General features: G+C 35.9%; 1 protein-coding gene across 4 annotated transcripts in view; it reads left to right on the top strand.

The window, feature by feature from the left end:
* The window catches only part of LOC148939165 (protein C10), a 38,283-nt gene extending 12,897 nt beyond the window's left edge, over positions 1 to 25,386 (top strand). For 3 of the 4 annotated variants that reach the window (XM_089106981.1, XM_089106979.1, XM_089106980.1), the window contains 2 exons: positions 3,969 to 4,130; positions 25,030 to 25,386. In XM_089106981.1, coding sequence (XP_088963107.1) covers positions 3,983 to 4,130; positions 25,030 to 25,151 — 270 coding nt within the window. In that variant the 5' untranslated portion in view covers positions 3,969 to 3,982 and the 3' untranslated portion in view covers positions 25,152 to 25,386. The remainder of the gene's footprint in view (positions 1 to 3,968; positions 4,131 to 25,029) is intronic. The other variant, XM_089106978.1, reaches the window with a different exon arrangement.
* Positions 25,387 to 26,896: the final 1,510 nt, after the last annotated feature.

The following is a 26,896-nucleotide window of genomic DNA, read 5'->3' as shown; positions in this document are numbered from 1 at the left end:
AATTTTCAAAGAAGGTAAGGTGCCATACCCTCTGCTTCTAGGAAAAGCAAGATCAAAAACCCTTGAGCAGAGGAGAGTTATGTTTTGCCCTCCGTTTTGCAAAAAATGCAATACCAAACCCTCACACGGAAAGTGTTTTCCCCAAACGTAACTCTCCATCCAGATTCCGCCTCGAGCTGTTTCTGAACTCATTCTTATTTTGTCCCCCATTTGCTGCTTCAACTCCAAATATGAAAATACCTTTGTCCCATTCATTACAGAAAAAGTAAATAAAATATCCAACTAGTTTCTCTTTCTTTTGTTATCGGACGGTGGTACTGCCCAGGTTTTTGGTATTTATTTGCTTGTTTTAGTCTCCCACCCTTTTTTTGATGTCCCTTTTTACTTTTTTTCAATTTATTTGTTTTATTTTTTTTAGTTTGACTAGTTTTTATCTTTTTGGTTTTTAACTGAAATTTTCCAGTTAAATTATTGACTGAAGAATGATCATTCATTCGGATTTTTCCTTTCTTGTTTTGGTATTCTATGCCAGTTTTCCAGTTTCTATGTTTTCTTATGATATTTTCACTCCAAAATTTGAATTCTGCCTTTTGGCGTTTATGGCAGTGATTTTTTGAAATAAATGTCTTAGACTTAGTCAAACTACCTTTAGTTGAACAAATTACAGCACACATGCACAAATGATTAAATGAAAACCAATTGAAGAATTACACAAAAATGAAAAGTATTTTCATTTGAAAATAAATGAGAAGTATTTTCAGCCTCATTGCTTTCTTTCCTGGATTATAAGGTTCTAATGAATTTTTTTCAAAATATGTACTCATTTTGAAAAAAAAAATCTTTGGCCTCAAAAAATTTTGAAAAAATATTTGGCCTCAGTCATTAGACAAATCAGTAAAGTTCAGCATTGAAAACCTACAGCCCAAGAAATGTACACTCAGGACAAAATTAAGTGAACAACTTTTTGTCCAACACAAGCATGGGCGCCCATAAGGGGGGATGGGTCCTTTGGCTGGATGATGCTGCCTTTTATTTTATATTTTTCTTTTGAGATTGCTATTGTACAGCATTAGAAGTGCCAATTGCACAAGGTAAGCCCTCCCAAAAAACAGCTTATGGGTGCCCATGAACACAAGCATACTTGCAATGCCAAATATTATGTAACCAAAAATAGCTAATATTTGAATTCAGCTTCCATAACTAACTACCTAAGATAGATGCTATTGGTTATATTTTTTCAACATTGAGCTTGAGCTTTATCTCATATTAAATACAAAACAATTTTTTTTTTAACTGAAAGTAAGGAGCGACATTAAAACTTAAAACGAACAGAATTTATTTCGTAGGCCTATATGAAATGGGCTGTCCCCTTCTCAACGCCTCGCTCTTTACGCTAAAGTTAGACTCTTTCTCACAATTTTTTTTTAAACAATAAAAAAACTTTTGCGTAAAGAGCGGGGCGTTGAGGAGGGGACAGCCCCTTTCATATACGGAATAATTTCTGTTCGTTTTAAGTTTTAATGTCGCTCCTTACTTTCAGTTAAAAAAACTTGTTTTTTTATTTAATTTTTGAACGTTTTTGAATTAATGCAGGTTTTTATTTTGGCTCACCGTACATGAATAATTAAAACAAAATTTGCATATTCATTTTACTTTTATTTGGTTAAATGGCTTTCTCGAAAATTGTTTAATTTTATTTACCGAACGTTTTTATTAGTAATAAATATACGTAACCTACGAATAAACTTACGTAAGGAACTTCTATATTCATATATTTTTAATACGTATATTAGGGGGTTCGCCCCGTAGTCAATACCTCGTTCTTTACGCTAAAATTTGAATTTTGTTCAAATTTATTAAAAATGACCCCTTAATCACAAAGACCGTTAATTAGAATAAACAGCTCTTATGAAAGTACTAAAAAACCTTTGGCTTAAAGATCGAGACATTGACTCGGGGGCAGACCCAATCATGTACGTTAAAATTTCTGTTCATTTTAAGTTTTGATGTTGCTCCTTACTTTCAGTTGAAAAACCTTTTTTTTAATTCAACTTCTTATGGTTTTTTTTAAATAATGCTGGGAAATCCGGCTCCCTCCTCATAGCAATGTCCTTCTCCCATGAAAACTTCCCCCGTGGAAAGATCCTCCCATATGACCCCGATCCCCCCTCCACAACCAGAAAAAATCCCCCCATAAAACGTCTTTATACTTCCCAATAACCAATACTATATGTAAACATTGGCTAAAGTTCATAACTTTCAGCCCTTCCCGGGGGAGTTTGGGGGATTAAGTCATCCTAAAAGACATAGTTATTATATTTTCGACCATACTGAGCAAAATGGCTATCTCAAGATTTTGATTGGGTGACTTTGGGAAAAAAAAAAATAGCGTGTGAGGGGGCCTAGTTGCCCACCATTTTTTTGGTCACTTAAAAGGGCACTAAAACTTTTAATTTCCGTTCGAATGAGCCCTCCCACGATATTCTAGGACCCATTTGGGTCCTAGAATTTTTCCCCTGGGAAAAAAAAACAACAAAACAAATACACATGCATTCATGATCTTTCTTCTGGCAAAAAACACAAATTCCACATTTTTGCAGAAAGGAGCTTAAAACCTGAAAGGAGCTTAAAAGCTGAAAGTAGGGTTCTCTGATACACCGAATCTGATTATGTGATTTTCATTAAGGTTCTATAACTTTTAGGGGGTGTTTCTCCCTTTTTTCGAAAACTGGGCAAATTTTCTCAGGCGCGTAACTTTTAATGGGCAGGACTAAACTTGATGAAACTTGTATCTTTGAAATCAGCTTTAAAATCTGATTCTTTTGATGTAGCTATTGGTATCAAACTCCGTTTTTTAGAGTTTTGGTTAGTCTTGAGCCGGGTCACTCCTTGCTTACAGTTTGTTACCACGAACTATTTGATCAGTTTCCTGTACTGTTTTATTTAGTCTTTGTGCAAGTATGTTTACTCAAACAAAATTTGAAATACACTTTATTAAACAAAGTAAACCAATTAGTCAATTACCGCAACTGTTACTGCAAGCTGATTGTCTCATTCAATTTGTACAAAAAACTGACAAACTTACAAACACTTTTCATTCAACCCTGTTCAAAGTTTCTGCTTTTTTCTTGACAGACCAATTTGTTGCAATAACATTTGATACAGTTTTGATGTTGTTGTTATATATTTTTTTCTTTTTTTTTAATTAAGGTTGAGAATAGTACTCGTCATATAAAACAAAAACTTTGACCGCAGCGGTCACAAAACAAGATACAAGACATGAGATAAGAATGGAATAAATGAAAATGGCCATTATATTTGGATTCATTATCCATTATATTTGGAATCATTCTTGGATTCATTCGCAAAGAAATTAATGTTGTTTTCTATTCCATTCACCATACCAATGATGTAGATGAGGAGTAAGGTAGGATCCAAAACAGTGCCTTGGGGACCCCACCCGTTGTAATATCGCATGCTCTGGAGAGATCTTTATGACCATTGCCTGAGATGACTCAAACCAGATGAGTCTAACCTGTCAGGAAGAACATGACCCAATCGATTACGTCCGTGTAGGTACCTGCTGTCATAAGTTTAAGTGGTTTTAATTCCAACACTACTGTGAAAACTGGGGGAAACCTGCATAGGGTTATAATGGCTATCTTCACTAAAATAATTGACTGCCAACCCTATAAACAAATTAGTGATGTAAATAAGGACAAAACTACACTGCCTTCCCATCATACAAAAAAGACAAGAGATAATGAGGAGTTTGTAAGGACAGTGTTTTACTGTCTTAATCAATTCTTCTGTATCTTCCCTTTTTCTAGTATTTTGTTTGTTTGTGTTTGTAAAATTAATAATGACCTTTTTTTAATAGGCTATAATAAATTTGGTTTAAAAACCCCTTCTATCTGTTCTTTAACTCTCCAAGAGTGGTAAAAACAAATCAGATATATCTCTTTCAGCTGTGCTTTTGGATATGGTTGCTTGTCTTGAAAGCCATGCACAATTGAGGCAGAGAAATATAGAAGCTGATATGTTTGAATACATGCTTAAGTCATTTCCAGAAGCTGTAGCCCTTCAAATGGAAATACTAAGAAGACATGATTTTCCTGGTGATTCAGAAGGTCTTTTCTTTTTTCTGTTTTCTAAAAATAATTAATTGGTAAGGCTTAATACATGCTAACATGCTTAAGTCATTTATACATGAATACAAGCATAAGCCATTTCTAGAAGCTCTAGCCCTTCAAATGGAAATACTAAGAAGACATGATTTTCCTGGTGATTCAGAAGGTCTTTTCTTTTTCTGTTTTCTAAAAATAATTGTCTTTTCTTTTTATGTTTTTTTTAGAAATAATTAACTGGTTAGGCTTAATACATGCTAACATGCTTAAGTCATTTATACATGAATACAAGCATAAGCCATTTCTAGAAGCTGTAGCCCTTCAAATGGAAATACTAAGAAGACATGATTTTCCTGGTGATTCAGAAGGACTTTTCTTTTTCTGTTTTTCTAGAAATAATTAACTGGTTAAGCTTAATACATGCTAACATGCTTAAGTCATTTATATATGAATACAAGCATAAGCCATTTCTAGAAGCTGTAGCCATTCAAATGGAAATACTAAGAAGATATGATTTTCCTGGTGATTCAGAAGATCTTTTCTTTTTCTGTTTTCTAAAAATAATTAACTGGTTAGCCTTAATACATACTAACATGCTTAAGTCATTTATACATGAATACATGCTGAAGCCATTTGTAGAAGCTGTAGCCCTTCAAATGAAAATACTAAGAAGAAATGATTTTCCTGGTTATTCAGATGGTCTTTTCTTTTTCTGTTTTTCTAGAAATAATTTACTGGTTAGGCTTAATACATGCTAACATGCTTAAGTCATTTATACATGAATACAAGCATAAGCCATTTCTAGAAGCTCTAGCCCTTCAAATGGAAATACTAAGAAGACATGATTTTCCTGGTGATTCAGAAGGTCTTTTCTTTTTCTGTTTTCTAAAAATAATTAACTGGTTAGGCTTAATACATACTAACATGCTTAAGTCATTTATACATGAATACATGCTGAAGCCATTTGTAGAAGCTGTAGCCCTTCAAATGGAAATACTAAGAAGACATGATTTTCCTGGTGATTCAGAAGGACTTTTCTTTTTCTGTTTTTCTAGAAATAATTAACTGGTTAGGCTTAATACATGCTAACATGCTTAAGTCATTTATAAATAAATACAAGCAAAAGCCATTTCTAGAAGCTGTAGCCCTTCAAATGGAAATACTAAGAAGACATGATTTTCCTGGTGATTCAGAAGGACTTTTCTTTTTCTGTTTTTCTAGAAATAATTAACTGGTTAAGCTTAATACATGCTAACATGCTTAAGTCATTTATACATGAATGCAAGCATAAGCCATTTCTAGAAGCTGTAGCCCTTCAAATGGAAATACTAAGAAGATATGATTTTCCTGGTGATTCAGAAGATCTTTTCTTTTTCTGTTTTCTAAAAATAATTAACTGGTTAGCCTTAATACATACTAACATGCTTAAGTCATTTATACATGAATACATGCTGAAGCCATTTGTAGAAGATGTAGCCCTTCAAATGGAAATACTAAGAAGACATGATTTTCCTGGTGATTCAGAAGGACTTTTCTTTTTCTGTTTTTCTAGAAATAATTAACTGGTTAGGCTTAATACATGATAACATGCTTAAGTCATTTATACATGAATACAAGCATAAGCCATTTCTAGAAGCTGTAGCCCTTCAAATGGAAATACTAAGAAGACATGATTTTCCTGGTGATTCAGAAGGACTTTTCTTTTTCTGTTTTTCTAGAAATAATTAACTGGTTAAGCTTAATACATGCTAACATGCTTAAGTCATTTATACATGAATACAAGCATAAGCCATTTCTAGAAGCTCTAGCCCTTCAAATGGAAATACTAAGAAGACATGATTTTCCTGGTGATTCAGAAGGTCTTTTCTTTTTCTGTTTTCTAAAAATAATTAACTGGTTAGGCTTAATACATACTAACATGCTTAAGTCATTTATACATGAATACATGCTGAAGCCATTTGTAGAAGCTGTAGCCCTTCAAATGGAAATACTAAGAAGACATGATTTTCCTGGTGATTCAGAAGGACTTTTCTTTTTCTGTTTTTCTAGAAATAATTAACTGGTTAAGCTTAATACATGCTAACATGCTTAAGTCATTTATACATGAATACAAGCATAAGCCATTTCTAGAAGCTGTAGCCCTTCAAATGGAAATACTAAGAAGACATGATTTTCCTGGTGATTCAGAAGGACTTTTCTTTTTCTGTTTTTCTAGAAATAATTAACTGGTTAAGCTTAATACATGCTAACATGCTTAAGTCATTTATACATGAATACAAGCATAAGCCATTTCTAGAAGCTGTAGCCCTTCAAATGGAAATACTAAGAAGATATGATTTTCCTGGTGATTCAGAAGATCTTTTCTTTTTCTGTTTTCTAAAAATAATTAACTGGTTAGCCTTAATACATACTAACATGCTTAAGTCATTTATACATGAATACATGCTGAAGCCATTTGTAGAAGCTGTAGCCCTTCAAATGAAAATACTAAGAAGAAATGATTTTCCTGGTTATTCAGATGGTCTTTTTTTTTTCGGTTTTTCTAGAAATAATTTACTGGTTAGGCTTAATACATGCTAACATGCTTAAGTCATTTATACATGAATACAAGCATAAGCCATTTCTAGAAGCTCTAGCCCTTCAAATGGAAATACTAAGAAGACATGATTTTCCTGGTGATTCAGAAGGTCTTTTCTTTTTCTGTTTTCTAAAAATAATTAACTGGTTAGGCTTAATACATACTAACATGCTTAAGTCATTTATGCATGAATACATGCTGAAGCCATTTGTAGAAGCTGTAGCCCTTCAAATGGAAATACTAAGAAGACATGATTTTCCTGGTGATTCAGAAGGACTTTTCTTTTTCTGTTTTTCTAGAAATAATTAACTGGTTAGGCTTAATACATGCTAACATGCTTAAGTCATTTATACATGAATACAAGCATAAGCCATTTCTAGAAGCTGTAGCCCTTCAAATGGAAATACTTGGAAGACATGATTTTCCTGGTGATTCAGAAGGTCTTTTCTTTTTCTGTTTTTCTAGAAATAATTAACTGGTTAGGCTTAATACATGCTAACATGCTTAAGTCATTGATACATGAATACATGCTAAAGCCATTTCTAGAAGTTACAGCCATTTAAATGAAAATGATAAGGAGATTTTATTTTCCTGGTGATTCAGAAGTTTTTCCAGAAACAACACAAAAATATGCTTAATTCGTTTCCAGAAGCTGTAGCCCTTCAAAAGAACATACTAAGGAGATATGATCTTAATCTGGAAAGGTACAACTGATCTCCCTCAACCATCAAAAAGGTCACCATATTAATCAAATCTTAAGAGACGATCTTCCTATAAATTGTAACGTAGTCAAATTTCATTCTTTCGAAACTTTGCAATACTTGCTCCTAGTATCTTTATTTGGGAGGGGGCATCAGGCATACCTGGCTTTAAAAAATTTGAGTCCCCCATATCAAACAGTTTGTTACAACAAAATTTAAGTAAGGAGTGATTTGGGCTAATAGTAACTAAAAATTTAAAGAAGAAGTTTCATAACACTATAGACATCAAATTTCCTGAAGCCCTTGCTGATTCCAGGTGGGAATTAAAGGTCAAGCTAAGCTTGTATACCTCCATGGCAGTGATGGTAGTTACAGGCTATGAGGCTCGATGTTCCGTCCCTGGGCAGCAGAGGAAATCCGTCAGCGCACCTCAAAGCGGTGGAAGGGTGTAAAAACCACTGAGCTCCACGCCTAGCGATTTGGTGGCCAACGCGCTCCGGGTGACCCGCAAGACTGGGGACCTTGCGGTCAACTCTATTCCCAAGAAACATCGATGGATTTGAGACCTAGAAGAAAAGTTGTAACGGCTATGGCGTCCCCGGCAAGCGACGCGGCCCCTGTATTGGCGCGGGTGGCGAGAAGTAAACAAGCCAACCACACTACGGCGTTCCCGGCAGGCGACGCGACTTCAAATATTGCGGCGAAGTTGAAAAATCCTTTTCATGCCATGAATCTAGCAAAACCCACTACAGTCATTAAACAGGCAAAATCTAGCATAATGGTGGGATGCTGGAATGTAAGATCCGTCAAATAAGCAGCCACGCAAGTTTTTCTTGTCCATGAGATGGAGAAGTACAACATAGACATACTTTGCATATCCGAGACCAGAATTTCAGGTTCTGGGTCCATAGTTATTACAGCTCCTGAAACGCTACATCAATTCCATTTTTTTCTACTCCGGAGTAGAGGATAATTCGGGACTCCACGGAGTTGGTTTCATCATGAACCAAAGAACCAGAAATGCTCTCCTAGAATGGGAATCAGTCTCCTGTAGACTTGCCAGAATCAGACTAAAAGGAAACCCCGCAAATGTGTCGATAATTTCTACCTATGCCCCCACCCGTGACGCTGCTGATACGACCAAGGATGATTTCTACGGCGAGCTACAGCAGCTGTCTTCTTCTGTTGCCGCACGTGATTACTTGATTGTTGCTGGAGACTTCAACGCAAGAGTTGGTCCCTCTGACCAAACCACAAGACAAGTCTTGGGAAAATTTGGACAAGGTCACAGATGCGAGAATGGGCAAAGGTTGGTAAACTACGCCTTGATGAACAACCTTGTTGTCACCAATACCCTATTTCAGCACAAACCTAGCCACCTTTTAACTTGGCCTTCAAATGACGGTGTCACTAAGGCTCAAATAGACTTCATTCTCGTACACCAGCGCTGGAGAAGCTCCGTACAGGACTCTCACTCTTACAACGGCGCGGACACAGGCTCGTAGTCTGGATCTGACCACAGGATTGTTGCTGCAAAAATTTTGCTACGTCTTGCAACTCGGAGGAAAAACCAGCCCAAGGCCGGATTTCGACATCTGTAAGCTCCAAGACAAAGAAGTTCGGCCGGCCCTCAATTTGGAACTGACTTACCAATTTGACACCCTCAGTTCTGATGAAAACCCAACCCCCGAGAAGAGATGGGAGACCTTTAAAACTGTGATGACAGATACTGCTTATGATATCCTTGGCCGATAAAAAATAAAACGACAGCCGTGGATTACCGCTAGGGCCCTGTCAATAGTCGGTGAGTGAAGACAAAAGATGGGTGGCCCTAAAGAAGAAACAAAAGAGCTTCGCAGACAGGTACAACGCTCTGTCTGTCTGGACCGCCACCAAACGTGGGAAGATGCTACCGTGTCGTTAGAGAAAGCAGCACGCTCACATGATACCCACAAGCATTACCAGATCCTGAAAGAGTCCGTTGGTAAGAAAGCTGATGTCTCAGAAATAGTTAAAGACAGATCAGGAAAAATCATCAGTTGTCAGAAGGAGCGCTTAGCAAGATGGAAGGATCACTTTCAGATCCTCCTAAACCCATCCCCATCATCTTCCCCTGATGCTTTCCCACCTGCCGTTTCTAAAGAACCCTATGACGTCGAGCTGGATACACCGACCAGGGCCGAAATACTAAAAGCGATCAAGACCCTGAAGAACCACAAAGCCTTAGGTGAAGACGGCCTCCCCCCGGAAGTGTACAAACAATGCCCTGAGGTCACTACTGAACAGCTCCATGGCATTCTCGAAGAAGTGTGGAGGACCAATTCTTTCCCAAAAGATTGGAAGACATCAATCATTCTCCCCTTCTATAAGAAAGGAGATAAAACCGAATGCAAAAATTACCGCAGAATAAGTCTTATAGACATTGCGGTCAAAATATTCGGGATTATACTCTTGAACTGCTTCAAAGGGGCAAGGGAGGAAAGAACCCGAGAAAATCAAGCCGGCTTTCGGCCAGGTAGAGGCTGTACTGATAATATCTTCGTTTTTCGCCTCATTATCCAGCAGTTTGAAAGGTACAATCTACCCCTGATCTTGATGTTCCTGGACTTCATTGCCGCCTCGACTCTGTCACTCGCCAGAAACTTTGGAAGATCCTAGAGAATGATGGAATGCCACTGAAGTTTGTTGAACTGATGAAGGCATACTATGACGCGTCAGTGAGCCGAGTTCGAGTCTATGGTGAAGAAACTGAAGAATTCCTGGTTGAGTTCGGAGTAAAACAAGGGTGTATCCTCTCTCCGACTCTGTTCAATTATTGCGTCGATTGGGTGCTTGAAAATGCACTGTCGTCCTATCCAGGAGTTCAGATCGGACAGAATCTCTCACTGACTGACCTCGATTATGCGGATGATGTTGGCCTCCTGTCAGAACCCGTAGAAGCTCAAAACATGCTTGACAACGTGGTGGCCTGGGCAGACCTGATCGGCTTGAAAGTCAGCACAGAGAAAACGAAATTCATGGCAATTAACCACGACACAGGACCATTCACACTAACTGTCAATCAAGTTCAACTGGAAAAAGTCAACTGTTTCACATACTTAGGCTCCCAAATATGTATTGACGGATCCTCCGACGCTGATATCCAACAGAGAATACAGAAAGCGCAGACAGTCTTTGCCTCCCTTCGGAAACCCTTATGGAATTGCCGCGAAGTCAGTGTCCGAACGAAAGTGCGAATCTACATGGCACTAGTCCGCACCGTTCTCCTTTACGGATGCGAAACATGGTCGGTAAAACTACAGCATGAGAATACGCTGAAGGTGTTTGAGCATACCTGTCTGCGAAGAATTCTCAGAATACAGCTGCGTGACCGTATCTCCAGCACGGATCTACGTCGAATGTGCAATATTCAGAGAGATGTTGCGCTCACTATTAAAGAACGCCGTTTGAAATGGTTGGGCCATGTTTTACGGAAGCCGCCAGAATACTTGCCTCGCCAAATACTTCTAGTCGAGCCTATTAGCTCATGGAAGAGACACCAAGGAGGACAGAGGAAAAACTGGTGGAACCTGGCCAAATCAGACCTTGAACCTATCAGGGGATTCAGAAAGTTTGGACACAGATGGTCAACTCAGTGGCTTACTTTTGCAGAGCAGCTGGCAGAAGATCGCTCAACATGGTCCAAGAAGGTCTCCAAGTTCATCGATGCCGGGCAAGGGGGAAACGCCTGATTCCCGCCACAAGTATAAGTAAGTAAGTAAGTATAAGTATAGACATCAAATTAAAAAAAAAAAAATAATCTTTTGTATATTTATCTCGAGTTATCAGACAGAAAAACAACCAATCGTGCACCAACCACTCTCTGGGTCATGCTGTGGTGGTTTTTTGTCGATGGTAAAGACCTCCCTTCATAAGAGTGCAGACGGCCTGATATTGTAAATTCCTTTCATTAGCATTAAAGTTTGTTCAAATGGGCAATGGATAGAACACCCCCCAAAACAGTCCCCCCCAGACCCTACTCCCAAAAAAGTCCCACAATCGCCCCATCTTGGCTGGTCAAGTCTCTCTCAAAGCTTACATGATGAGTCAAATTCAATGGATAAGACAATAATGGACATGGGGGCGTATGTCACTATTCATGGCAAAAAAGAAAATGACTTTCAGAGGTCTTTTCAAGGAGCTCCAAAAAAGAAAAAAGAACTCCCCAATCAAAAACAGCTCCCCTCCCCTTGCACCAACCCTGCCCTCCTCAAACCTTGGAACATACATAGAAATATCACCTGAAACCCTCTTTGAGACAAATAAGATAACTCTAATAAGGGTTGTAATTTTCAAATTGCTAAAATCAATGTTTTCATCAAACATCAACCTTGATGGATCTTTGCTAATACCTCTCCAGTATTCTAAATCAGCACATATAAAAATCCTTCTTAACATCCCAATAAAGTCTGCTCTCGGGACCCCAAACCCATACCTAACTAAAAAAGTTGTGTATAGCATTCCTCCAGGAATACTAAATCAGGAGCTAAAGGAAAGGCTCTCTAACAGAACTGCCAACTCAATCCTGGTTGGAGATGTCATAAAACTGGACAAACCAGGCACTAATTGATAAATATCAAGCAAGTTTTTCCCATTCACGCTTAGAGAAAAAAAGCAATATCCCAGGCCAGATTTTCCTCTTTGGACAAATGAAACCACAAGCATTACAAGCCAAAAACAGTCCAATGCCAAAAATTTCTAAAATTGAGACACTCAACAAACAAATGCAGTGAAATCTTACAATTCTGCAGTAAATGTAAGAGTTACCCCACCCCCAAAGGAATACTCAATCGCGAAAATGATCAACCAACATGCATAAACTGCAAAGGCCCCCATGATTCTTCCAATAAACAGTATGCCCTGCATATAAAAAACGAGAACTAACGCTCCAAATACCTGCAGAGAAAGCTATACCTTATCCATTTGTTGCTCTGGAGGCAAATGCAGCCCAATCACCCCAAACTAAACCCTTTATGAATCCACCCAATACTAACTCTCACAGAAGACCATTCTACCCAAAGCAATAGCACCTCCCCACAAGATTCTTTTCTCAAAACACCCCAGCTCACAATCTTACCGGAGAGAAACACCAAGGTTGAGTTAATTTGCCTCCTCATTCAATGAGAAGAGGTCTGCCTGGCCACCCCTCCCAAGCAGTACTGAATTAGAACCAGTACTAGGAATTAATCCCCTAATTGATGTTTACTCTGACGAACAACCAAACGAGCTAACACCTAATATATGCCTCTTCATATTAAACTCTAATGTAGTCCAATCTATGAACCTGCTACAGCCACAAAAAGCAACGATCATAAATGAATTGCCAAACAAGTACCTACCCGGTCACATGCTTATTCAAGCAAAAAAAAATCTTGCTTTACTCCTAACAACGCTAAATAGTAATAAACAGGCAAATGAAAACTTTAGCAACCAAGCAGCACATCTCAATAATTCAGCGGAATGTAAGATCTCTTTCAGAAAATAAGTTAAATGAACTAATGTCTTTTATGACCAAAAATTCCGTTGATTTCTTGAGGAAACCTACTTGACCAAAACCAAAAATTCCTTAAGGAAACCCACTTGACCCAAAATAAAAAATTCCGTAAGGAAACCCACTTGACCCAAAACCAAAAATTCCTTAAGGAAACCCACTTGACCCAAAACCAAAAATTTCTCAAGGAAACCCACTTGACCCAAAACCGACAAATAAAATCCCCAAGATGTACTATCCTGAGAAAGGATAGGTCATCAGAGAGAAAAGGTAGGGGTGTAGCTTTAATATTAAGTAATACTATCAAATTTTGCGGAATTAGTTTTCCTGATTTTTTAAATGGTGTTGATAGCATTGGAATTAATGTTTGGCTGAATAACACCAAAACTTACATAATAAGCTTCTATAACCCCAATGGCCAAACTATAGATGCTATGGATTTCTTCAGTTATCTAAGCAATTCTAAAATGCTAAAAAAATATGATTATCTGTGGAGATTTTAATGCCCACAACCTTTTGTGGGGGGGGGGGGGGTAAAGCCAGCAAATAAATCTGGTAAGTTTATTGAAAGTTTGATCTCTGGTAATACTGAATTAGCAATTGCCACCCCTCCAAATTTAAATGCATATTTTAACCCCAAAAGTGGTGAATTTTCCACAATCGACTTTCAAATTGTGTCAATAAATATTTTGAATAAAATTTATATAAAGAAAATTGATATCCTCTGCACATCCACTTTGCCATAGTTTCTTCAATAAATGAACCAGTTAAAATTTAGACACATACCCCCAAATATATTAACAGTAAAGCAAGTTGGACTGTGTTCAGAAATAAGCTTAATGTTATAATCATAAGTCTCGCCCAGGGATCATATATTTGAAATATAACAGCTGACACACATGCTGAATTTTTGGCAACCATACTAATATACAGTAATCATGCTATCCCCAAGACAACACCTAGAAAAACAATCCCTAAACACACTCCTATATCATGGTGGTCAAATGAGTGCCAAAATAAATGGAGAACAAAAAAGGCAGCAAGGGGAACATATCTAAGAAAAACCTCTCTTGCTACATATTTAAATAAATTACGAGCTGAGGCTAATCTCAGAAAGGCTATAATAAATACTAAATATAATTACTGGAATAATTTTGTAAATAATCTATCCAGAGAAACACTTGAGCCAATTATACATAAACGCATAAGCCACATCTGTGGAAAAATAAACATCTTCCTACTCCAGTATGAGCTATTATATAATAACACCCATTATGATAATGATAATGAAAAGGCAAACTTATTTCCAACTTTTTTTTTCCAATAAGCTAGCATCAAATAATAATAGTAACACCACCCCAATTTCCATAAGTCCCTTATACCAGCCTCGCCCAGGCTCACAGTATAAAACCCGCCCATTCATGAACTGAATAATGCAATACAACACATTAGGGCTAAAGCTACTAGTTGCTACGATAACATACACCCTACATGAATAAAGAATCTCACCCCTTCTTATAAACAGGAACTTTTAAATTGCTATAATCATGCACGGGCTACTTCCACATTCCCCAACGTGTGGAAACGTCCCTCCTACCAATTTTAAAGAAAGATAAACCCAAATATTACCCTGAGTCTTACAAGCCTATAATGATTACCCCTGTGCTGGAAAATTAATGGAGAAAATGATTTACAATCGACTCCTTTGGTTTGTTGAGAATAATAATATGATACCTCATACCCAAACTGGTTTCAGGAAATACCACTCCTCGACAGATGCTTTTATCTTGTTAACAGATGCCATAAATGAATCTTTAAAAAAAAAAAATGTCCTAGTTGCTGCATTCCTAGGTTTTGAAGGGGCATATGCCAATGTGAACCATCAGATCCTTTTATCCAAACTAGCAAATCTTGGATTACCCTCAAAGCTAGTATCTTTCACAATATCTTTCATTGAAAATCGAAGTTTCATCGTTTTTGTTGGTTCAGCCTCCTCATCCAAAATTACAATAACCATAGGTCTTCCACAGGGTGCAGTCCTGAGCTTCTTCCTCTTCTCCCTATTTCTCTGGGACATGAGCCTCCCACACATCAATTTACAATATTCTTATGATCTGGTATTATGGGTAAGAGACAACATCTTTGAGATTGCACATACAAAGTTGCAAAAGTCACTTTTCCTATTTGAAATTTTTTTTCAAAAATCTGATTTAGCCATTGCACCTACCAAGTCCAAAATCATCCAATTCCACCATAAATGAAAAAGCGTTAATACAAAACTAACACTAAATGGCAATCATTCAAGAAGATAATCAAATAAATTACCTAGGTCTTATACTTGACCAAAAACTTAATTTCCACCTTCACTTCACAAATACTATAAAATAATGCTATAGGAAAATCAGAATAATAAAAAAACTACTATCCACACCCTGGGGTTGTAATGAGAAAACTACTCCAGTTTTATAAATCACATATAATACCCTATATTCATTATGGGCTCATTGTTTGTGGCACTTGTGCTAAGAACCAGACGCAAAAAAACTGAAACAGCACAAAATGATATAATCCATCTGACAATTGGTCTTGGAAACCAACCAGTACTAAGTTTCTGCATACTAAGACTGGATTATCAACAGTAAATGAAAGACGAAGATTTCTTTTAATAAGTTATCTGGAAAAAATTGAAGCCAATAGTTCACATACTCTGCATAACTGGTTAAGAAATCCATTCATGTATAGTGGCATTGCAAATGAATTTGCCAGTATCCAGAAGAAACTCCCAGTGCCAGCAAAGTCTAATGCACCTACATCCCCCCATAGCGTTGGTCAATCCCCATAATAAACACTAATTTCTCAAAGTGGACTAAAGAACTTACACCCATTGCTTTCATCCAGAAAAAAATTGCTGAATTTAAAAAGATTATATATAAAAACTATTTCCCAATTTTTGTTGATGAGTCCGAAATGAATGAGAAGGTCGCAAGTGGAGCTTTTTTCCCACCCCTTAAAATTGGAATGGGCGTGAGACTGTACGATAATTTGTCTATAATGTCTGCAGAGTTAAGTGCCATAATTATGACACTTGAGAACCTTATGAACAATCAACTTTGATTCCTAATTTACTAAATATTATAGTTTATTCTGACTCTTTGCCAAGCCTACAGCTGCTATATTCAGCTTCTCAGTATAAGATGGATAGTGACACATTTTATTGTATTAGCATTATTGTCACTCTTGCTTCAAGAGGCATGAGAACTTATCTTCATTATGTTCCCAGCCACTCAGGTATAACTGGTAACTACCGGGCCGACGAAATTGCTCGACGAATTGCTCTGCAAAAAATGCTCTAAATATTGACCAGCCAAGCGGGAGAAAAATCCCCATTAGAGATATTTATCGCTGGAGATTATCAGAGGTAATGTTAAATAAGAATAAACCACATTTATCTCCCTTTCCCAATAAGAATCTTTCTAAAATTTATCATAGAATTCGGTCCGGCTCAAACGGGCTAAATTCTCAGGCGTTTTTGTATCAGTTTTCTAATTCAAGTGGATCAAATCCCTCGTCCCTTCTTTGCAGATATTGCAATATAAGAAATGAAACAATTGATCATTGCCTATTTTAATGTAATATGCTGACGTCTGCAGAGTATACCCTGTAATTAAAAGTGTTAAAGTGCTTCAAACACCACAAAATCTCACTGTCAGCTAAGAATCTAGCAGACCTTGCCTACACACAGCACGGGACTCAATGTATATCCTCTGATATTTAAACTCTTAGAATCAAAAGATTTACTGCAAGATATGTAAGCAGATTCAAGATAAATACGGAGCAACGATTGCAGTAGGGCATTTCAACTCGCAGAGTGAGTCAAAAGGGCTTTTCAGTCTCGACTGAAAAGCCCACGTTTGCTGAAATAGAAGAAGAATATGTTTTTTATGGCAATTCGGAATATATAAAGTTCATCAAGTCTATAGGTAACCAGCAAAAGCTACAAGCCTAAAAAAATTTGCCCGGTTTTTGAAAAAGGGGAAAAATACCCCGAAGAGGGCAAGTGATCTTAATGAAAATTTCACCGTCAAATTTTAAAGGTTTCAGGCTCCAATTTACAGAAATTGTGGAATTTTGCATTTTTTTTTTTTTTAAAAAAGAAAGGTTGTAGGTGTGCGTTCATGTGTTTTATTTTCTGAGAGTGTTCATATCTAACAAATAGTCCTAGGAAATCGGGAGACAGCTCATTCAAGCAGAAACTGAAAGTTCTAGTGCCCTTTTTAAGTACCATAGTGAAAAAAGTCTCATATTGTAAAGACGATTGTTTATTTTTGATTATTATACTTGATTTGGAATAACAAACACACTAAATGAGCTCCTTCTAGAAGAACTACTTTGCAAAAGTTGATATTGAACTTAAAAGAGTCTTGTTTGAGGTGGCTGGTAGCCATCATCACGTTTAATGTAACACACAATGTGCTAATGAAAATGAAGAGAAGTTAAATTTAAAAAAAAAGCTTTTTCAAAGGATAGTAAAGAGTGACATTTAACCTTAAAACGAACATAAATTATTCCCTATATGAGTAGGGCAGCTCCCTCCTCCACCCATCGCTCTTTAGACTAAAGTTAGGTTTGTTGTCCCAGTTATTTAAAAACAATAACATTATTTAATAGCCCGAAGAAAGTCTCACAAAAATATATTGATGAAGAAATTATTAGCAAAGCTTTTGTTCTATTTTCTATGTTGGGTCTTCGTTCTTTAGTTTTGTTCTACATTTTCTGGTTTTGACCTTAATTTGACAAATACATTAGTCCAAATGATATATTGAAAATTTATGAGCTACTTCTCTATAGTCAATTTGCTTCCATAAGAAACAGTTTAATCCGAAAGTATTTTAATTAACTAAATCTAGAATATCTATTCATTGGTCTCTTTTATGCTTTTAAATTGGTTGAATTTTTTGTGGTAATTTTTAGAGAACGATATGCTACAGTATACTGTACTGTAGAAGATGTGAAGACCAAATGCTTTGTACAAAGGAATTTTTAAGAAGACATTCGATGGGCGCGTTTCAAAACATTAATAATAATTAATTTATTTAATAATAGATGAATTACTTATTACCTGTTTGGTTAAATTATTACAATGATAAATTAATAAATTATGTATTGATTAATAAATACATTATTTAGTAATAAATTTATTAATATGTTTAATAATTAATAAGTGGCGTTTTAAAGCATTTTATAATACAATATTCGGTTGATTTTTCGTGCAGAAAGAGCCATATATTATTTATTCTATTAATATATATAAATTAGATTAATTATATTAATATACTATGAATTATACGTGCAGAAAGAGCTATAATATTATTCCCTGTTGATTTTTATGAGCATATAAGTGATTCAGTTTGTAGTTATTACAGCCTGAGAAAATTTGCCTGATTCTTATAAAGGGGGGAAACACCAAAAAAGGAAAGCTATCTAAACACAAACACGTCTTTAGATTCAGCATATTAGAGGTTTGCTATGTAGCGTAGGAACCTGCATCCAGATAATTTTTGCATCAAGCTGGATGCTTCCAGATCCTCCAGATGCCGGAAGATTAGCTACACCCAGGTACTTGATTATTTAATTTGTAGAAAGCACTCCCTATATTTTGCATAAAAGGCATACATTGTTTTCACTCTGTAGATTGACGGTATTTGTTGAGATTAAGTTATATTAAAGATTAGATCCGGGTTGCAGTGGTAGCTAGCAACCTAGTAAGAGCCGATCATGTCCAATACTAAGAAAGATGATCACCCATAACTCCTAAAAATAGAGTCAGATCAAGACAAGAAGTATATTATTAGAACCGCCTTGTCTGATACCCCTATACGGGAAACTTACCGTCCCTTGGCTTGAACAACAAGAGAAATATACTGGCTTGAAAATAAAGCAACGTGGCTGAAACCACAATGTCCTTCATATGCGGCATATTTTTTTCTTTCTTTTTTCCCTCCTCAGATAGCGTGGCACTGGAACATCGTACAAAAATATTCAATGGCTCATTTTAAAGGAAATTGACGGGGTTGAAACCTTTTTGTAATATAAAAATAATAATTTTTTATATAAAATCTATTTTTTACGAAAAACTATATTTTTCTATAACACTGTACTAGCTTGTGTTATTAATTTCAGGAATTTGTCACATCTACGTGCTTTTGCTGTTAACAAAATAAATATTTAAAATAAAATCAATATTTTTTCATGTACAAAATTGATGAATGACGTCATAATCGCAAGTGGTTATATTAAAAGATGATCATTAGAAGAATAAACCATTCCATACATTGGACTTAGTTAGCCGCCTGATTCTTTGAGTTTCGGCTCTTACTATTCCAAAGAAGAAAAATCCGTAGGTTTTCTCCTGTTTGTAATCAGAGTTTACATAAAGTTATAGTAAAGGATGAACTTTAGCCCGAAGGAACTGAACCCTGTGGTTCATTCATAATATCTTCGTTATTTTTAGCTAGGAGGTAACTAAAGCGGGTTTCTTTTAGAAATTTTAACTTTAAATTCAATATCCGGGTTGCAGTGGTAGCTTGCAACCTCGTAAGAGACCATCACGTCCCACACTAAGAAATACAATAACCCATAACTCTTAAAACTAGGGTGAGCTCAAAACAAGAAGCATACTTTTAGAACCGCCTTTTCCGAACCCCCTATATTGGAAACTTACCGTCCCTTGGCTTGACCAACAAAAGAAATATATTGGCTTGAAAATCAAGAAAAGTATCTGAAACCACGATATTCTGATTCGACAGCATCTTTTTCCCTCAGCTAGCTGGGCGCTGGAAAATCACAGAGAGCTGTTTAATGATTCATTTTAAAGGAAACTGCTACATCTATTGCCTTTTGTAATTCAAAATAGACTAGTTTATAAAATAGAATCAATTTTGACAAAAAATACTGCATTTTCGTGTACAAGCTTGATGAATGACGTTTTAATCGAATAATCGTATATGATGTAATAAGTTAATGCAATATTTATACACGCTTATCTTTTGACAAGATAATGTAAGAAATACATAATTACAAGAATCAATATTTTACGAAAAACTGCCTGTTTTTGTGTTATTTTTAGCAAAATTATGATAAAGGACGAACTCTAGCTTATACTAACTGAAATGGTTAGTATAAACAACAACTTCAGAGATTGGTGAATCTGAGTTGCAGTGGTAGCTAGCAACCTAGTAAGGGGTCACGTGTAGGGATCACTTCCAATACTAAGAAATGTAATAACCCATAACTCCTAAAAACAGAGTCAGATCAAAGCAGGAAATGCACAATTAGAATCGCCTTGTCCGAAACCCCTACAAAGGAAACTTACCATTTCTTGGCTTGAACAACAAGGGAAATATATTGGCTCTTAAATCAAAAAAAGTGGCTGCAGTCACGAAATTCTGCATCTACGGCGTGTTTTTTTTTCTCCTCAGATAGCTTGACACTGAAACATCAGAGAGATTTATTTAATTGCTCATTTTAACGGAAATGATTTGGTTAAAAACCTTTTTTAATTAAAACACAATTTAAATAATATACATAAAGAATCAACATAGATTTTTTTTTTATAAATGGGGACTATGTCTAGTCTAGTTAACACATAAATGGGGATGATAGAGATGGCTGAAACCTAGTAAAGCACATATTGGACTTACTTAGCTGCCTGATTCTCTGAACTTCATCTCTTACTATTCCAAATAAGAAAAAGTCATAGGCTTTTTCCCGTTTGTGGTTTTTTATATTAATCAGGGTTGCAGCGGTATTATTTGTCAAGACGGCGAGTAGGATGTATTAGTTATTAATAGAAGTTCTGTTAAATATTTAAATTGACTAATTTGCTAAAATTTACGTGCTGCAGGAAATGAAGCTACGACCTTCGGATTATAATTCCAACTCACTATCCACTGCGCTAAGCAAGCTTACAAAAATCTGATTCTTGAACGGTTTATGTTACTATAGTAAAGAAGGATAAGAAGCCTATTTTTACATGAAGGTCATAATAAGGAACGAGCTCTACCCCATAATAAAATACGTATAAAGTCTAATAACAAGAACAATCATGTTTAATACACATGTCAACAAAGACATTTTTAAAAATTTTATTACTCTCAGAAACAAAATAGGGGAGATCGGGTTTGAACTGGATATGGGTTGAACCGGACACCCTTAATTACTCAGACACCATTTAGTGAAAAATTCTACCATAATTGATAAGAGTGTCATCTAACCTTTATGTCTTAAGGAAGAATTCATAGTTGAATCATGTACGTCAATTTTTTTTTCTGGCACCTTTCACATGGTTGTTCTAAGCTGTAAGAATAATATCAGAATTTTTTTCGCTTGTTCTTCCAAATTATTTGGTAGTTCTAGAATCATGAAAGTTGCGCCATTTACCTTTTCTTTAATGCTCTTAATAGACGGATATCTTTGTGGGATTGTGATGGAAGGGGAGGGGGGTGGTGATCGGGACTTTTTTTTGGGTTAAACCGGACGGTTTCCGGTTCTACCCAACATGGGCAACAGTAGATGAGTTTTTTATTTCTTTCCTTACGACCATGAATCTTAAACCTTAAATGATTTTAATCTTTTCATGAATTAGTTTCCATATTCAGTAATTAAACTGACTGATTGTGAAAAAAGCCTAATTGGCTACTTTAAATTTTACCAAAATAGCATCTACTGGAATAAAATAAGAGACAAAAGATAGCTTGTTTACTTCAGCAGGATGTTCAATCTTCTCTCATGTTCTCTTCTTCTTCCTTCTCTCTCTCTCTCTATCTCTTGTGCTTATGACTGTATTTTTGTGGGAATGCCCAGAAAATACACAAAAAAGACGGTTGGGGACCGCGGACCACAACAAGAAAATCTAAGAGAGGCTGTCCGAGCACTTCTAGAAAGGAGGATGTCAATGAGAGCAGCTCTGGCGCACTTCAAAATAAAGCCTGAAGTTGTTATTGATGCAGCAATCAGAAAAGCTGAGAAGTGTATAGAGCACAATCGGCAAATCTTTTCTAACAACCAATAATGGGACATATGCAACTATCTTGTCACTGCATCAAGAATGAATCACGGTTTCACCTCAAATGATGTTAAAAAACTGGCCTTTCAACATGTTTTTGCGACTGAAATTGAAACACCACCATCTTGGACAGAACGAAACAGTGCTTCTAAAGACTGGATTGCAGCTTTTTTGAAAAGAAACCCCAATATGTCGCTTCGTGTACCTGAGCCCACTAGCCAAACCAGGAAAAGTGGCTTCAACAAAGTAGGTGTTTAGATGTTTCTTGATAATGTACTTGATGTCTATGGCAAGCATCAATTTGCAGCTGAGTGCGTATGTAATGTTGATGAGACTGGCGTCCCTGCGGTTTTGAAACCGCCAAGAGTTGTGGCACCAGGAGTAAATAACAGGAGTAAATCAAGTAAAACAGACCGCCTCTACTGAGCGAGGAAAAAATGCAAAATTGGTTTGCTTCATCAGTGCAATCGGCGGACAGATTACACCAGTTTTTATTTTCCCACAAAAATTATATTAAAGGATGATCATTATAAGAACAAACAATTGCATATATTATACTTAATTAACTGCTTGATTCTTTGAGGTTCGTCTCTTTCTCTTCCAAAGAAGTTGGTATTAAGAGTCGGTGCAATTATGAGGAATAATTCTGCTCGTGTTCCTAGTATCACTGCACTCTCTATCTCTGCTAATAGCCGTTTTCAACAATAAGATTAATGAATGATGTTGTCATTTTAAACTTAAAAATGGATGTCTTAAATGAAATATCAAAATCTCAACTGTTTTGAAGCACACAAGTCACAACATCTGGGTCTCAAAAATGATGTTCTGTTTTTATTGTTTGTTTTATTTTGTCTCCATTTTACTTTGTTATGTTCTAACTAATTGTGGGTTAATGCTATCTAGATTTTATATAGCATTTTATACTAGCTTCTTCCATAGTTTAATTGATCATAACTCTGAATTATCTAGATTAGATCTTTATTTAAACAAAATAACACATTATAATATATTAAAGATCAAGTTACTCTGTTTAAATGTGGCTCCCGCAATTGCATTAGGCAGTATTTCAGGAAAACAAATCTTTAAAAGAATAAATTTGACCCCCTCCCCCATGATTTAGGGTTTGAAGTTTAAAATATTGATTTTTCTGTCACCTTTTAATATTCTTAACCATGGACATAACTCATTGATAGGGGTTAGGTAACTCAGTCAAGAACCCGGACGTTTTATTAGGGAGGGAACTAAAAAAAATTGTAAATAATATAAAAACATAGGAAATCAGGTTGAAAATTGAGATGCCAGGGAATAGGGGCTTCGCCCTTTTCTTGTTTGTTCGAAATAAATACTCAAGTTAAATTTGTAAAGGAATAAAATCAGGGTACCTTTACATACAACAAAAACCATGAACGGGAAGAAGTGCCTCTACGTTACACAGAAATCAAAACTATTTTTCAGCAAGTCGTGCATATCAGCAAATTAATTTTGATGTAAGAGGAAAACACTATAGAGCCACCAAGACTAAAAACAATAATTGCTGGCCGCAATTTAACATCTGAAATCTTGATCAATGCTCGTTGGATAGTCAATGTGCCTTATTTTATGAAGAACTACTAAGATCTTGTAATCAAACATATGTCAGTACGATTTTTTAATTTTACAGAAAAATAATTTGGTTTCCCAACCTGACCCCAAAGATGGTTAAATTACCCCCCCCCCAAAAAAAAAAACAAAAAAAAAAAACAACAACAACAAAGAATTGTAGAGACTCAGAATAATTTAACCCTTGTGCTGGAGTGCCATTTTGGGGGTTTTTTCCGTCCTAGATTTGAAAATACTGTTTTATAGTATTTTTACTGAGAAAAAAGAAAAAATTCGGTACTTGTATGATGTAGCCCCGATCTAATATTCTTCATCAAAGTAAAACCTGTTTATCTGACGCTCAATCCAAACGAAATACACTTAAGTATGATAAAAATATAATACTTTAGGAAACAAATTTGGGCTATATATTTGCATAATAGGGGGGAGGGTTGTGGTCTTGTTTTTAAGGTCGATAGCTTGAGCTTTTGGTTTCAAAATAAGTGGCACTGCACTTTTTCATGTGATTTTTGGGTCCTCGCAATTATCCCTGGCTTCAAATAGTATAGGAACTGGGGCACCTACCGAAACATTTATAAATTCTCAAATATATTACAAGCATACTTTTTATTTGTTTTTGTACAAAATCTGTCTCTTTCTTTAGCTCTATTAATGTTAATAGAAATTATAGAATAATTGACTGACCTATTTACGGAAAGAAAATATATTTTTCTTTTCCTTTTCTGTGTGTCTTTCACTTTGTTTGTTTGGCGTAAGTCTTAATTTTTTTGCTTATATATTCATTTATATTCATTTATATTATATTGCTTATATGATTCATTATATATTCATTTATATTTTATATGCATTTTTCAGTGGAAAAGTTTTGGATATCAGTTCAAAATACTGAAATTAAGTTTGTACTGTTTTTTGAAATTCTTCAAAGGTATTTCGATTTTCTTTTTCAAAAGTATTGCCCGTTTTAAAGTATTGCTTGTATTTAAAAATAAACGACAGTTTAGTCTGAGAACTGATTTCTACAAATGCAAATGGGGTACTTGTACATTGTTCGGTACACACTCGTGAAATGAAGTTTGGTTAATCACAATGAAATATGCCGAAATATGATAAAAATACAATACTTTAGTAACAAAATTATTAAAACTACAACAAAGAATTATGGTGGGGGGGGCACATAACCCATTATATTAAATACCTAACCTAACCCAATTAAAATAAAATCTCTATATATTAACTGTTTATTAAAAATATAGCTACAACGTCGATTTCAACTCAACTAAGGCCGTAGATTAGCTTAGGCCATAGATTACTGCCGGCTAAAAACCGGTGATTGTCTTATATGTAGATCCACATTCCGGAATGTGTACCGAATAATGAAGAAGTACTGATTATGGCACCAATATAATTCTATTGTTGCATTAATATTTTAGGGACGGCACAGTTTCTACAATTGGCCTGTTCTGTTGGTAAAGAAGACCCTGAAATTCAAGCACTGTTAACCAAGGTCAGGAGTCTGTTACTACCTCCTGTGAACTACAAGAACTGTGTTTAAATTGAATAGTTATGTGACTGTGTTTTATAGTGAGTGTGTTATATGAAGTGATGGATTATTTTTCTAATTTACGGTTTTTGTGGTTTTTTTTTTCTATTACTGATTTTTTTAAGAAAAAGTTTTTCTAGTTAATTTCTGTTCGTATTTAATTAACAATATTTTTTTATTGGTTAATCAAGGATCGTTTGTAAAGCTATTGTTTTATAAATTTCTGCTCAATAATTAAGATTTTGGCTCATTATTTACTCTTAGACAAAATTCTCCAAAAAATCTGTAATAGTTTTACAATAGTAGACTCCTAAACTGTAGGGATTCCAGGTTATGGAATACATCTCGCAATCGTTATGGGCCATAGAAGTATGTGGGCACCTTCATTTTTTTACGTCCCATTATATGTTTCTGTCGAAACAGTATCTGGCATACCTCGTGAAGTCATCAGTCTAATATGTGTAGTCCGATTCCCATCTGCATTTGTGACGAATCAAAGATAACTTATGCAAGGGGGTCATTTTTTCATTGAATTTAATATAGGTAAGCGAATAATCCTTTAGTCCGTTGGGTTTCCTACTTGGGAAAATGACGACCTCGGTCTTAGATGGGTTCAGCTTCAACTTCTTCGGTGCTAGGTATACTTCAGTTAAATTCAGAAGAGATTGAAGCTCCTCAGTTGATTTATCACGACTGAAGCTGTGTCTTAACCAAACAGTTCATAATAAAACAGGATTAGGTCACTAGTTAGTGACCTAACTAGGGCTCATCTCTTTCAAAGAAACTCATCTAAGTCATTAATACAAAGAGCGAAAATTGTTTATGACAACGCGCATCCTTGATGGTTCCTTCTAGGGGCTCTGAATGGCCTAGAATTATCTTCTTCTTTTTTATAGCAACAATAACAAAAGATAAGGTTGTCTTCTACACATTAATTAATAAAATGATAAAAAGTCTGGGTTGCCAATCTTAACTAGGTAACAAAATAAAAGGGCCTATCAATAATATCGTATGGTTATTTAGTGTCCAGAAAGGCGACATTTTGTTTACCCTTTCCCCTGCAAAATTTTCCAATAAAGGCCTAGGGTATAGATACATGGTATGTAGCTGAGCACCTCTTTCAATATCCTACTTGTATCTCACTTACAATATTTTCAGAATCCCAATCTAACATCTATAACATTCTTCAAAAACTTACTAATTATTGACGCTAGACCAAGGGCATATCCAAGATTTTTTTTCTTGGGGGGTGGGGGGGGGGGGTAAAAAAATTAAAAACACGTGGAAAAGTTGTTTACACACACTTTGTTACGTTTTCACGAGTCGCACACAGATTTCAGAGAAAGAATTCAAACACCGTGTCCCCCTTCCCCCTGGATAAGGCCTTGCACTAGACTAATAGGACGATATTCATTATAGCTTTTAAATAACGGCACTATAACAGACTTATTAGGAAACTAGGACCAAATTAAACAAAGTTAGTAGAACTGGCAAGAGTGGGGCAGTTAATTTTGTATAGATTGTTCACGGGATTTCATCCATGCCTGGAGAAAACCCTCCTCGGCGGCTCTTCATACTTTGTTTCAGTCCCCTCTCTGGTATCTGATATCTGGTATCTGGTATTAGCTGGTGAGAATACTAAGGGAGTGAAAGTTTGCTGATCACCATGATGGGGTGCCACCATTTCGAAGAACCGTCACAAGCAAAGAACGTCAGAACATCCAACCCTCAGAACCACCAACCGTCACAACATGCAA

The sequence above is a fragment of the Artemia sp. Qi Xiang Cuo genome, chromosome 21 (assembly GCF_049724085.1).
Source record: "Artemia sp. Qi Xiang Cuo chromosome 21, ASM4972408v1, whole genome shotgun sequence".
NCBI lineage: Eukaryota > Metazoa > Arthropoda > Branchiopoda > Anostraca > Artemiidae > Artemia > Artemia sp. Qi Xiang Cuo.
The sequence above is the reverse complement of the archived record's forward strand: the minus strand, read 5'-3'. Positions and strand labels throughout refer to the sequence as shown.